This window comes from Rousettus aegyptiacus, unplaced genomic scaffold (genome assembly GCF_014176215.1).
Source record: "Rousettus aegyptiacus isolate mRouAeg1 unplaced genomic scaffold, mRouAeg1.p scaffold_m13_p_5, whole genome shotgun sequence".
In the NCBI taxonomy this organism is placed as follows: Eukaryota; Metazoa; Chordata; class Mammalia; order Chiroptera; family Pteropodidae; genus Rousettus; species Rousettus aegyptiacus.
In genome coordinates, this window is record NW_023416308.1 from 48753115 (window position 1) to 48767485 (window position 14371).

Consider the following 14371-nt stretch of genomic DNA (forward strand, 5'->3'; position numbering starts at 1 on the left):
GGGAAAGGCTTCTAACAGATCCAGCCATCTTCACTTTCATGGATGGGATACCTGGGACTTAAGGGTGGAGGAAAAACTTGGGACCGGTGGGCGGGGCTGAGAGGCGGGGCTAAGAAGACCAGCAGGAAAAACGGAACGCACCTAGAATTACGTAATTTCCGTCTGCAGTGTTACCGAGGAAACCAGCGGAGCCGAGGCAGCGGCGATTGGCAGGTGAAGGGAATGGTGTCCCCTCCCTCTCAGCGGGTACCTCTCCTGTTCCGATCGCCTCTTTGGTGACTGGTTAGACCCTAGTCTGTTTCAGGGCCCTAAAGGCAAGCCGTTGAGGACCGCGCCCTGTCCATCCCCCTTAAGGATGTTTCGTTTCTCTGAAGCCCGTGCTAGGCCTGCAGCCTCTGTTTACAGTCTTGACCTGGATTAACCCCTCCCCACCAGCTTTCTCTCTTCGCGCTCGGTGAATTCCCGACGCTCAGGTTGAAAAGAGCTCCCTGCGCTTCTGGGCGCTCATACTTCCTCGCTCCTCGCACCTCTGCAAAGATACTGTTTCGTCTACGTTGAGGCACAGTGGGAAATGCTTGTTAACTTGCCTTACATTTTTTTCTGTTCGGTCCATGAAATGGTTTTCCGTATTTTTCATTTAGTTTTTTAGAAATGGGAAAGGGAAAGGAGGTTTTACGGTATAGGTTAGTAGTAGTTGTCCATGCCTTCTGGACCACAGGAAAAAAGGAAAAGCGAAATTACAAAACTTATAAAGATTACGAAACACATTTATTTATTCAATTAAACAGTAGGAACAAAATGAGAAGTATAGATTCTGATAACAGCATATTAATTTTAATACTATTTTCCAATTTTTAAAGTAAACGAAACTGAGAATCTAAGAATTTATCTTGTAGGCTTTTTCTTATGAAGCCGAAATAGATCAGTGGAGCTATGCTATAATAATATTTATTGATTTGGAATAGTTAAAAATCTTTTATCACTGAATCAGCAAGGGGAATCTGGGTGTAATAAAATCTTTCATTACATGAACAGTAGTTTGACAGTACTCTTTAGTGTCTTGGAATTCATGAAGTATTCTCACATTGGTTAATGTATTTGGAGGCTTATAATAACCAAATGACATCAGTATTTTTTTTTATCTAAGGCCATTAACTGTCCATACCCTCCTTTTTTCTCTGGACCTTTTCCTCTTAAAACACTTTTACCCTTCAATTTATCCCTCTTTTTCCACATTTTTTTCTTCCTCACTACTGGATTATTTCTAACAGCATATTAATAACATGCCTTAATATCTTCCTTATTTTTTTTTCACAATCCCTTGAATCCATTCTTACCATTTAGCCAGCATCCCATATCTCTGCTCCTTTACAACATTGCAAAGAATTGTTCCTATACTAAACTTTCTCAAATTTCCCACTTCTTCAACTCATCCCAGGCCTTTTTTCTTGCTATTTACTGAAACAGTACTTATCAAGGACACCAGCAACTTTATCTGGTTAACTCTAATTCTTTATTCTCAATTTACTTGGTCCTCCAGCAACATTTGACACAGCTGAGCATGTTCTGTTTTGAAATATGTGAAACTTAATTATTCCTCAGTAGTGCTAATTCATTTCTGAATCAGATAATTTTGAATACTGGAAGATATTTCATCAATATTGTGTGTTATTCATAATGTAATGGTGACATACAAGTTAGTGTGCATTAACATTTTCACCGCTTTCTTAAATCTAGACAATCAACAGAACAATAAATCAAGACCTGATTTGTGGTGTTTGTCAATTTCTGTGATGTAAATACTCCCACCCTGGCCAGTTACAAACTATGATCATGGACTCAGGAATTGGGAAGAGATGTATGGTAGTGCACCGTTGTACAGTGTTTCCACTATGCAGATACCAGTAGATAATATGCAGAAACCAGTAGTTCTTGGTGGTATTCCTCCCCAAGGACCGTTTGGAAATGTCGAGACATTTTTGTTTGTCACAACTATGCTACTTCCATCTGACGGGTAGAGGACAGGGTTTTTGCTAACCTTCTACCATGCACAGGACAACCCCTACAATAAAGAATTCAGCTCAAAATATCAGTATTGCCACTATTGAGAAACCTTGCAATAAACAAAAATAACCTGGAAATAAGTAGTAGTAAAACATAATGATTGGGAGGAAAAACTTTTCATCTACTCTCTGAGGTACTGCGATTGGAGACTGCAAGTTAAAATCACAAAAGACATTAACAGAACAAAAGGCACATAAATTTTATCTAATGTTAATCTTTTAATTTTTCATGCACAGAGAAAAGGAAGTGAAAACCTAAAGAGACTTAGTATTATATACCTTTTTATCAAAGGTTTGCGAAGTGACGAGATAAAGATTTGGAGGTAAACTAATGGAAGATGAAGGTCATTTAAGTAAGGTTTATTTGTGCAGACCTATTTTAGTGCCAGAGGCGATGGTTATTTTCTTCCTCTTGGTATGGCAAAGGAGAAGGGGAACACCTTCACAAAGGGAAGTTATGTCCTACTTTTAGGCAGCTAGAAGGAGAGTAGAGAGCTTTTCCTGCATTTGCTGTTTCTCGGTTGCCTTCAACTCAATGCTTATGCCAAAATGGCATATTTTGGGGTGGTATACCCTGATCCTCTTCAATAGTAAAATAATTACTAATCGATGAGTTTTTAGTCTTTATTACCTTTATTTTATTTAATCTTAAGTTTAAATAATTTAATTTTTCATAATGGCTTTGTTTAAAAACTAGCTCACAAAATTTTTGAAAATTTAAAATGTAAAATTCTACTCTTCTGCCTCTTCTCTAAGCTCCAATGAAACTTTTCTTTTTCAACCACTTGAACACACCGAGCTCCTTCTTTCAGGGCATTTTTATTTTCTGTTTGCTGTGTCTGGAATTCTCTTCTACCATTTTCCCGTTGTCTCTTTGCTTCATGAAAAGTAATGTCATCGCATTAGAGAGACCTTCCCTGACCACTTGTGCTGAAATACCGTGTCATTCTTTATCCCACTACTCTGTTTTACCTTCTTCATTTCACATGTACTATTTTTACCTTCATTTTTTCAATAATATGTTATTCTACTTATTCTTGATTTCCTTTAGATTTAGTGTTTTTGGTAACTTCTTATAATACAAAATGAGAATTTAGCCCACTTGTACCAAACCACCACAACATACATATATACATACACACACTCATCTTCTACCCTCATCTAACTAATTAAAAAAAAAAAAATTCTGCCATAACACTAAGTAGGTTCCAGAAATTTAATCGCATACAGGATAAGGTTGATCTATTCCAAAACAGCTAAATATCTAGGGTAAGCCAGTTTTGGAGACAGGAGTTATATCTAAATTTATATCACCATGGGTGGCATCACAGGGTGTATAATTATGGGGTATTACTGTCATTGTGTCATACATTTTGGTATTGTTGTGTAATTATTAATGGCTGAGCCATTGCAGTAGCTTAACTTTTTTGTTTTCTTTTGTCCCTTTCAGAGCGATACTTAAAAAACACCAGTCAGGTCATGTTATTCCTTGGTCTAACCCTCCAATTGCTTCCCGTCACACTTAACATTCTACCTTTTTACAATGGAAGGCACTGTGTAATTTGTGATCCTACTGTCTCTTTGCTTTTATCTCCTACCACTCTTCTCTCTAGTTGTCTTCAGTCACACTGACCTGCCTGTTCCAGCTTCCTGTTTCATTGCATTCAACCTTGCCTTTCTATCTGCCTAGAAAACTCTTTGGATATGTAAATGGATCACTCCATTTCATTCAGGTTTCTGCTTAAACAATAATGAATTAATATAATATGTAGAATTTGTATTATTTCCCCCAATAAATATTTATTTAAAACACTGTTTTTAATTGCTGCATGATATTAATTATATGTTAAAATCTGCCCCTGATCCCCAACACCCACCCTACTAAGCCCAGTCCAAACAAGGATACAGAAGCAACTGTAAGAACAAGATCCTTAAGCAAGATAAAAATCCATACAAGTGATGTCTGATATATGTACAGGGGTAGGTATCAGGTATTGGTGTATAGATTCTGGTTCCTAGAAGATTAAACAGATGCTATTGACATAATAGGAACCCAGCTGAATGTAACTCCTGGGCCTAATCCCAAAACTACACTTTAGAACAATTTTCAGTGGTGAAGAACCTTTTAAAATTTTATTTCCAATGTGTCGCAGCCCTTTTGTAAAATAAAATTAAAATGAATTACTAGAGAAAGGAAAAATAATAAAGCTATAAAAACTATAGGTCTACCGATCGCGTGTTTGTGTGTCACAGCAATGTGAAATTGCTGAAAAAGTTTCTAACTACTCTCAGTTTATTTATCTCATTAGGAAACGTGCAGTTCAGAGACAGGCATAAGTCTATAGAACACACTCAAAGTAGCACAACATTTAGAGATCCACCTACAGGAGATGTACCCCAACCCCTTATGCCTTTTCCCTCCCCCACCATGTTTGATAACTTGTTCTCTTGCTGATGACAAAACTAATTTTTAAAAACTCTTCTTGTTATTCAAGTAGTACATGTTCATTATAGAAGTAAGCAAAAATAAATATTTTAAATTCCTCCTTAATTCTATCATCACTTAACATTCATATTTATACTCATACATACAGAGTTATACCCACATGCACATATTTGAATAGGGGAGGGAGAAACTAACAGAAATAGCTTATTACAGATAACTGTTTAACAAACTGCTCTTTAAAAATGGCACATCATGATTTGAAACATTTTCCATGTCAATGTGTATCCATTTACAGCACCACTTAATATTATCATGAGATTCTTTTGTATGAATGCATCATAATTTATTTAACCAGTCTCCTATTCAGTCAGCCAGCAAGTACGTATCGATCATCTACTCTGCTAGAAATGGGAGATATAACAATATCCAAGAAAAGAGTCTGTCCTAAGGAATCTTACATTGTAGGGGGATGAGATTAGCAAATGTGTTCAACAAATACACATAGAAGGACACTGATTTGTCAGCATCTAATAACCTTTAGCCTTCATCACATGAGAATCAAGAAACAGGTGTGTGCAGGAAGCCTGGGTGAAATTATTTAAGTCAAAGTGCCCAATAAAACTGTTTCAGACATGTTCACACAATTAAAAGGAATTTGTAAAACTTACTTAAAAATTTTTACCTACAAAATTGAGAATGTATTTGGGAAAATATGCAATTTGTATGAATTAACACTAATACCATCTTGTGCTACCTCATACATATATGTATGCCGCTTTATACCTTAAATCAGTAAGCATGATAACAGGAATAAAATAATTGAATAATTGGAAAGACTATTAAAAGACCCACAATAGTCCTAATGTCCCATCTGTATTTATTCATTTTTGTAAAATTTAGAAATTAAGTGCTGTCATAGAATGTTTATAGGTGTAAATTAACATTTTTGAGGACATTTTGGCTGTGTAAAAATTTTAATGTACATACTCTATTCTTTTTTATGAAGTTATATATATGTATATATATATATATGAACTATGTGCACATTGTAAAAACAAAATTACACTATATAAAAGAGTGTGTTGGAATAAAACCTTTTCATTTCCAAATTCAGGTTCCTTAGTCCTCTGAGGTCTCCCCAGAGACAATCACAATCATTGTTAGCAGGATCTTGTATCCCCTTCTAGACAGTCAATGCAAAATATGTACACCACAGCAATTCCACTTCTAAAAATGTATCTTACAAAAATAGTTGCATATGTACACAAATAGATGTATCAGAATATTCATTTTATAATTGTAACAGCAAAAAAACCCAGTCTAAATGTCCAATAATAGTTAACAAATTATGACATATCCATACTTAGGAATGGTGTACGACTATAAAAAGCATGAGGAAGATCTATATGTATTAACATGGTAATGTCTCCAACACATATTGTTAGCATGTGTTGCAGAAAATATGTATAGTTACATCACATTATCGCAAACAATTCTGTACCATATGTGTGTATATATAATATATATAAGCATGTGTGTATGTGTATATATATAGTTATAATTTAAATATATAAGAAAAGATCTGGAAGAATCGCACATCTATTTAAGAGATGTAGTAATCTTTCAAGAGAGGACTAGACTAGAAGAAATGGGTTTTTCACTCTACGAGTCTACATTATTTGAAATTTTTACTACCAGAATGTATTTGTGTTATTTACATAGTAACTTTTAAAGTAAATAAATATAAGTAATTAGTATGAATAATTTAAACTGATGAGATATTAAATAGGGAATGATATTTACATATTTTTCTAATTCTGTTTAAATATTATCCCAATTCTTCGGTTATTTGTGAATAACCAAATAACTGTATTCTGTATGTTGACTAGTGAAAAAGAATGTGGGCAGAAAAACCTTAGAGTAATGAACCGAAGTAACTGCCATGTTTCAAATTTCAGCATAATTATTATTCTTTATTTTTTCCTCACATTTTAAAATTAACTTTTTGATATGATTTTTAAAGTTAGGATAAATCTCAGATGGCAAAGCTATCTTCTATATTTATCTCTTAATGATAGAAATAGTGACAGTGTCCTTAAAAATTATTAAAAGCGATTACCACACTATTCACAAGGAAAGCTTTTTTTCCTGAAGTATCCTGAAATACACAGATAAACTACACTTTGTTCCTTCTCCACCTGCTGGCTAGAAAGAGTATGTCTCAAAATACGATCCTTATATCAAAATTAACAAATCTTTTAAGCCCTAAATATCATTTCTTACTATTATTTGTGTTAATAGTTATTTGTAAATTATGAGAATAATTGTGTTTAAAATGTTCATTACATCAATTTTTATCCAAAATAACACACATGAATAGTTCTTATTTTTGAAAATAGTTTGTTTTATAATAATAGATATGATTTATTGAATGGTTACAATGAACCAAAAACTGTACTAAATGCTTTACTTGTATTATCTGATTGATTCCTCACAATTTTATAAAGTAGGTACTGTGAGTCCCCATATTTTACAAATGAGGAAACTGAAGTTTGAATAAGTTTAAAAACTTATACAAGATTACACAACAAAGTAGGAGATAGAATATGTTAAGGTTTAAACACTAATATTACTTTAAACCTAAAGATTTAACCTGTATCCTCATGCCTTCTATATAATTAAAGCTACTTGAAGAAAAAGAAAAAAGTCATACTTCTTTTCTTCCTTCTCTTAAAAATGTCAGTTTTTAAAACTCAGCAATATACAGTAGGAAGAAAATATCTTTAATTTTAAGCTTCCAAATAATTTGTGCATCAAAAGAGGAAAAAAAACAAATTAAAGATAATATATAAATAAATTTTTCTTTTATTTTTTCTAATAAATGGAACATCTTTTACAGTTTTTCTGTTTGGTCTCTGTCTCTTTAAATGTAATGCATGTATTAGCAGATGTGTGTTGTACATTTGAATACTGTAGGGCTTTGGGATTTGTAAATCCTTTCAACATTTTACAAGTAATAGTTCGGAATTTTAAAATTTTAAGCAAAATTTACTCAGTTTAGACTATCATAAAGAATCTCAGAACTACATTACTACTGTTAATTTAATATGTAACATTATTTATACATTATTTCGTTTATACAACTCTTTTTAATTGAGTTCTAGTGATAGTTTTATAATGGAGTATATAAAGTAATTTTAAATATACCCCTATGGCTTATTTTCTTTCAGGACTTTAAATGCCTGAAATACAGGAATTGGAATACACAAAGAGGGATAAAGCTGCCAGAGTCATTCAGAAGGCCTGGAAAAGTTTCCTTGTGAGTTTTTGTTGTCGTTTTGAAGCTTTCTTGAGATATAATTTAGATATCATAAGGTTCACTTGTTTAAAGTGTACAATTCAGTAGTTTTTAGTATATTTACAGAATTGTGACTGCCCTTTGTTTTAAAAGCAGACATTTTTTAAAGTTTCAAAAAGTTAACATTAATTAATAATCTCATTAGCCTCATAAGTATTTATTGAGTTCCTGATCTGGGCCAGGCACTTTGATAATAGCTACTATCAATGAAAGTATCATTAATTGGCTCCTTTGGCTTTCCTGTAAAAGTTTTATTTCTTGACTCGTTTGTGAGCAGATGTTAGGAATACACTCATTAAATATTAATTGAGTACCTAATCTTGAGGACTTAAAGTTTAATAATACACCACACCTGGATTAATGTAGTAGTTCCTTATCGTGCAGTAATATGGGTAGAGCTGGTTTTCTTATCTAATAAGAAATATTCCAAGTTGATTTACCTGGTTAGGCGAGAGCCAAGAGCTAAAATGGCTTCACTCTTCTCTCTGACAGCAGCAGGACTCTTGTCTCCCTGCTAATTTTGAGTGAAGTCATATGGCTGTTTCTAGCACACAAGAGTACCCTTGATTCAGTTAACCAAGTCTTATAAAAATAGCTTTTATTATTTGCCTCTACTGCCTCTATCGGAGCCTTAAAACACATGCTGGGGTGTAACTATTGATTTCCAACACCAAAATTAAAAAAAAAATTAATCTACTATTCTTTTGATGGTTTATATCAGCCTACTCGTCATCTAGGCTCAAGTAGTTCTGTCATATGTAAATTCTTTTCTCTTACATTCAAACATCGAGATCCAACTAGTCACATGCCTTTTAATCCTATTATATTCCTGGCACTGTGCTAGGCATTTTACAATACATCCTTGTCCTTAAGGAGCTTTAGTAGAGAAGACATGTATGAAACAAACAAAGGGTGTGTGTGTGTGTGTGTGTGTGTGTGTGTGTGTGTGAGAGAGATTTTACCAAGATGGTAAACTAAGCACACATTTTCAGTTTCTGTCCCTCCAGAACCCCATTTAAATGAAAATACAGAAGCTTAACCCATAATAGAGAAGGGAGTTCATGAGCAAATAAGAAAATTTATCTCATTTATAGAAAAACAAAAATAGATGGTATGATTATGCTAGACAAAACTGTTCAGAAGATTTGCCTAGATATACTTCAAAGGGGCCCCAGTGAGAGACCTGGTTTGTCATTGGAACCCTAGAAAGGATATGGGTTAGGAGTTAGCAATTTAAAAAGGCTGGAAGAGAATGACTATAGACAAGGGGGCTAATTGAAGGTCTGCACATGGAACAGCGGTACCAGTTGTCACCACTGTCGCTTTAATGCCCAAAGCTATATTTACCATTAGTCAAAAATCTGCTGGTAGATGGATATTTATCAGTGTGTGGCAGGGGCAGCGGGGAACCCTAAGGCTTATCTCTAAAAAATTTAAATGTCTATCCGGGAAAGCTAATTCTAGCATGGATTTGGCACTCAACATTAAAACTCTCTTAATTTTAGTATTTGAGAGACTCAAATACTATTGCTGGTTATCTGACCAAAACCCCTCTAAGAAAGTCTGTTGATTAACTTATTCTATCCACATCATGAAGCTCCCAGGCAATCTTCCCACTCATAAATGTGAACAGTGGGGGGGGGGGGGGAAGCACAGGATACTGATACTAGCTCCCTAGAAAAACTGACACAGACCTTCATTCTTAACTACAGTCATGTACCATATAAGTTACCGACAGACTGCGTATGTGACCGTAGTACACCATGTAGCCTAGGTGTATAGTACGCTATACATCTAGGTTTGTGTAAGTGCACTCTGTGATGTTCGCACAATGATGAAATTTCCAAAGGTCACATTTTTCAGAACATATTCCTGTCATTAACCGGCACATGACTGTATTAATGGACAACCAAGGATCACCTGACATTTAAGGAAAACCAATGATATAAAAAAAAAGAAAGAAAGAAAGGAAGGAAGGAAGGAAGGAAGGAAGGAAGGAAGGAAGGGAGGGAGGGAGGAAGGAAGGAAGGAAAGAAGGAAGGAAGGAAGGAAGGAAAAATAACAGAACCTGAGGAAATTAAAATGGTAATCTGTTCAGTTTAGATCGGGATGGTGAATGAATCGCTCTAAGAGGGTTGCATCTGGAGATAAAATGGTACCCCATGTAGTAGACGCGATATCCGAGAAGTTGGACTTAAAAAGTGGCTAGAAACCCTGAAGATGTTTTAAGATGTAAAGAGAATACATTTGATCTTGATTCTAGATATATTCTACTTCAAGTAGCCCAGAGGTGACTTTTAATAAGGATGCATAGTTTCAGCATATTACATGGCCTTATAGGTGAATAATTTGCATAGTGAGAGTAATGTAAATGCAGACTTTTTTCTATCATTTTAAATATTTTTATCAAAGTAATATTTGCACGTCTTTAAAATAAGTAAAATAATATAGAAAAACGTATACTAAAAGGCAAGCATTTTATGCCAGCCTACTCTTTTCTGCCTTCATACCCCTTAAGCAACCACTTTAAACTGTTTTTTGTTTGTTTTGGGTCTGATAGTAGTTAGTTTCATGCTTTTAAATAATATGCTCAGATAATTATTTTTATTTATCAACTTTAGAAGTGACCTGTTGACTTAACATAAATCATTATTTTTTTATTTCCTCTATTTGTTACCTTATTGCTTTAAAGAACATTTAAACTTTTGTTTCTTGTTCCATTACACTACCATAGGATTACTTGACAACTCATACATGATGAGAGTATAAATATCCCTACCCTTTTCTTCATATATCCTCCCAATATTCTAACCCCCAAGTTCTATCACCTCTACTAATACACCGTCAATATTCACTTGGAGCAATTTTTCATATATCCTTAATATAAGTCTTTTATTAAATATATGTATTGCAAATACATGACACCACTGAAAGAAACTAATAAAGTCATTAACTGACTGTAAAGAACTGTCTCACAGGAATTCAGAATAATCCTCCCAAAGAAGTTTTTTGAACTACAAGATCATATAGGCTGAACTATCTCGGTGGAAGCATTCTCCCATGGATGCTAAGACTTTTATATCTACAGAGCCCAAAGGTACAAGGACATGAAGCAAATTTTCACTAGTGGGTCATTAGAGGTAATATCGAGAGGGAACCACTTTCATTTATACCCCTTGATTCTCAGAGCCATAAATGCTGGTGTGGGAGAAATATAGCATCATATCTTGGTTATTGATTCAAATCATATACTATAACATGGAGGACATCACCCTAATCTGAAAAGTGTTATCACTTTGATTATAATTGAGTCTCTAAAATGCCATTTCACCATTCCTTCAGGCCAGTTGGTTTAAGATGATGGGGAACAAGATAATATTAGTGAATTTCAGGAGCATGGTCCCATTGCTGCATTATATTTGCTGTGAAGCAAATTCTCTGACCAGAAGCAATGCTATGTAGAATACTATGACAGTGAATAAAGCATTTTGAAAGTATACAGTTGGTGGGTTTTTAAAGAAGAATTGTGCACACAATTCCAGTGAGACTAAAGTGTTACTTCTTCAATAATAGAAGTGTTCCAACTAATCAATGTGCCACAGGGGAGCCAGATAATTCCCCCAAGGAATGGTGTCATATTAAGAGCTTACTGTTAACCAATGTTTTGGCAAAGTGAGCACTCAGCAGTGTCAGTAGCCAGATATGGTGAATAGAAATCTATGTTGTTGAGCCCATGGATAACTACCATTCCTGCTACCATGGCCACTTTGTTCATGAGCTCATTGGGTAAGGAAGAGCAGTGGCTAGGGAAAAAAGCTGACTGATTCCAAAGAACTGGTCACTTTGTGCAAATAATTAAGATTCTTTTTTGCTGAGATTACTCTTCGGTGAGCCTTCACACAGGACACAAATAACTCCACACTTGGTGTGCATTTGGAGGTGGAGGAGGGGGAGGGTTGACCTCCTCTCTAGACATTCTCGTCACCAATTTTCTTATTCTTTCCAAATCCCTGACCATCCAGCCAAACCACCAGTCAGTGCCCATCTGTAGATCTGTACCTCTGGCCATTTTTCCTTCCATGTACAATACCCAATCATGTGAGCTGCTTAAGATTTTGTCCCCTGGAAGGATTTCTCTTCATCCCTCTCTTTCAGGACCATCCCTGAGTAAACTGTAGTATATAAAGAACTTCTTATAGGTCACACTTTGAACTTGGCCTCTTGAGGCCTGCTAGATCTTGAGTTTGACTGATATAATGCAGAATAACTTGTATGCCTTCCAAGACAAGGCCTTGAGAAGCCTTGCAATTTCTGTTTTCTCTCTCTCTTTGGTACTTTGAAACCTCCATGCTATGAAGAAACTCAAACTGAAAATACATGTGGAAAGAGAGGCCTAGCCATCACGGATGTTCCAACAATTTAAGCTGAACATCCAAATACATATATGCAGCCATATTAAATCACCCAGTTCCAGCTGATCTGACACATACATGAGTTCATGCAAGACCAAAGTTTTGAGGTAGTTTGATACAGTAATCTACATATTTAGAAAATACTATTCAGATTTTAAACCATTATAAATTTTTCTTGATACTCAATTTGGAATTTTACTTAGGGGAAATTATATCTACCTTTTAGAAAGAGTATTATTTGTGTCAATATGGGCCACACCCATTGCAGTGGGGCTTCAAATTGTTGTATGGGTGCTATGGATTACTTCAATTTAAATTGATTTGATTTGACTTAACAAAACCAAACTGTGGGGGAGGGAGGAGTTTACCAAGAGTTATTAAGAGTGTTCTGGGGGTATAGGGAATGAAGAGAGAGTTACTAAAAAAATAGTTTTCCAAGATAGAAGAATTGTTTGGAGCTGTTTCACTAAATATATGATAACATGAAAAGCAGATAGGGTTTGTAAATTAGTATAATTACTACAGGAATGAGGAAGATTCTGTACTGATAATGATAGATCATATTTATTACTTTCTTACGCCAGCGGTTGTTTTAAGTGCTTTACAAACATTAACTCATTTATTCTTCATCATAGCTATATGAAATCACTACTATCATTCCCATATTTTAGATAAGAAACTGAGCAGAGAGGTTAAGCAACTTTTCCAGAGTCATGTAGCCAGTTAAGTACTCAAAATTGAAGACAGAAAAATATTATGCCATAGTCAGTGTCCTTAATGACTATGCTGTATTTTGTCTCTTTCTTATGTTACTCTGGATTGTATAGAAGTGACCCACCAAAGTTCTGTGTATTTTATTTATAGTTGCTAGTGATGCAATTTCAAATTTAAGGGTAAAACTCTTTGTGAGAATAATACCAACATTGCCTGGCTTGTCAAAGCAAACCCTGAATGGATAATATTTCTAAGAAGTAGTTTACACATATAAAATCTATTTTATGCCCTAATTAGGAGAAAGCTAATTAGAGGTAAAAAAACCAGTTTTAACCATAAATCTCATGTGTTTGAACCTTTAGAATGTCGCTATATTCCAACACTTTAAAAGTCTGATTAATATAAGAAGACAAGGGGAGCCACGTCAGATAGTGAGATATATTAACCCTAAAGAGGTAAGGACATTATTTAATGATACAGCATATTTTCCCCCTTTTTAACATTTAAAAACGTGTGGCTACTTTAGAAATTCAACATGCTTGTATTTGTTCCTTTTGAAAAACTTTTTTAATTGAAGTATTATACACATATAGGAATTTCATAAAACATAAAATCACATAACACAGTGAATCATCAAAAGCAAACTGCTGCCGTCAGGTGTTCTGCAAATCACTGCCAAACTCCCTTCTTTTAAAAGGTAACCACTGTTTTGAATTCTAGCATTGTATTTTAGTTTTTTCTGTTTTAAGACCATATATAAATAGACTCCTATAGTATACTTTTGTGTCTAGCTTTGTTCAACATTATGTTTGTGTAGCTAAACTTCATCCATTTTACTAAAAATAATAGCATTATTCTATTTTTTGAATATACCGCATTTATTCATTTTACAGTTGATTGACATTTGGATATTTTCCAGTTTGAGGGCATTATAAAGAGTGCTTCTGAGAATATTTTTATTTATGTTTCCTGGTGTACATGTGCATGAATTTCTTTTGGTTTCTACTCCACCTAGAAATGGAATTGCTGGGTAACAGGATATGCCAAGCTGTTTTCCAAAGTTATTATACTAATTTTTATTCACTATCAGCAGTCTTTTGGAATTCCTGGTGCTCTACATCCTCATCAGCACATAATATTGTCAGTTTTTTAATTTGCATTCCCCTGATTACTAATTAAGTTGAGCATCTTTCTGAGGAGTTTAGCTCCTGATTGAAATCCTATGTGATTTTTCAAGCCTGATCACAGGCAATTTCGAAGGCCTTACCTGATAGAGGCCTCACAGGGAAAAGTTGCCCTCCACACACCACACACAGCCAGTGCACTATAGCCGCTGAAGGGGGAGCTGCACTCAAGGACTCAGGCTCCCATGGCCAGG

At 34.7% G+C, this 14371-nt stretch overlaps 1 protein-coding gene across 2 annotated transcripts in view; it reads left to right on the forward strand.

The window, feature by feature from the left end:
- Positions 1–152: 152 nt before the first annotated feature.
- Positions 153–14371, forward strand: part of CUNH11orf65 (chromosome unknown C11orf65 homolog) — a 39832-nt gene continuing 25613 nt past the window's right edge. Inside the window, exons 1-3 of one of the 2 annotated variants that reach the window (XM_016160557.2) lie at positions 153–213; positions 7740–7828; positions 13356–13448. In XM_016160557.2, coding sequence (XP_016016043.2) covers positions 7748–7828; positions 13356–13448 — 174 coding nt within the window. In that variant the 5' untranslated portion in view covers positions 153–213; positions 7740–7747. The remainder of the gene's footprint in view (positions 214–7739; positions 7829–13355; positions 13449–14371) is intronic. The other variant, XM_016160558.2, reaches the window with a different exon arrangement.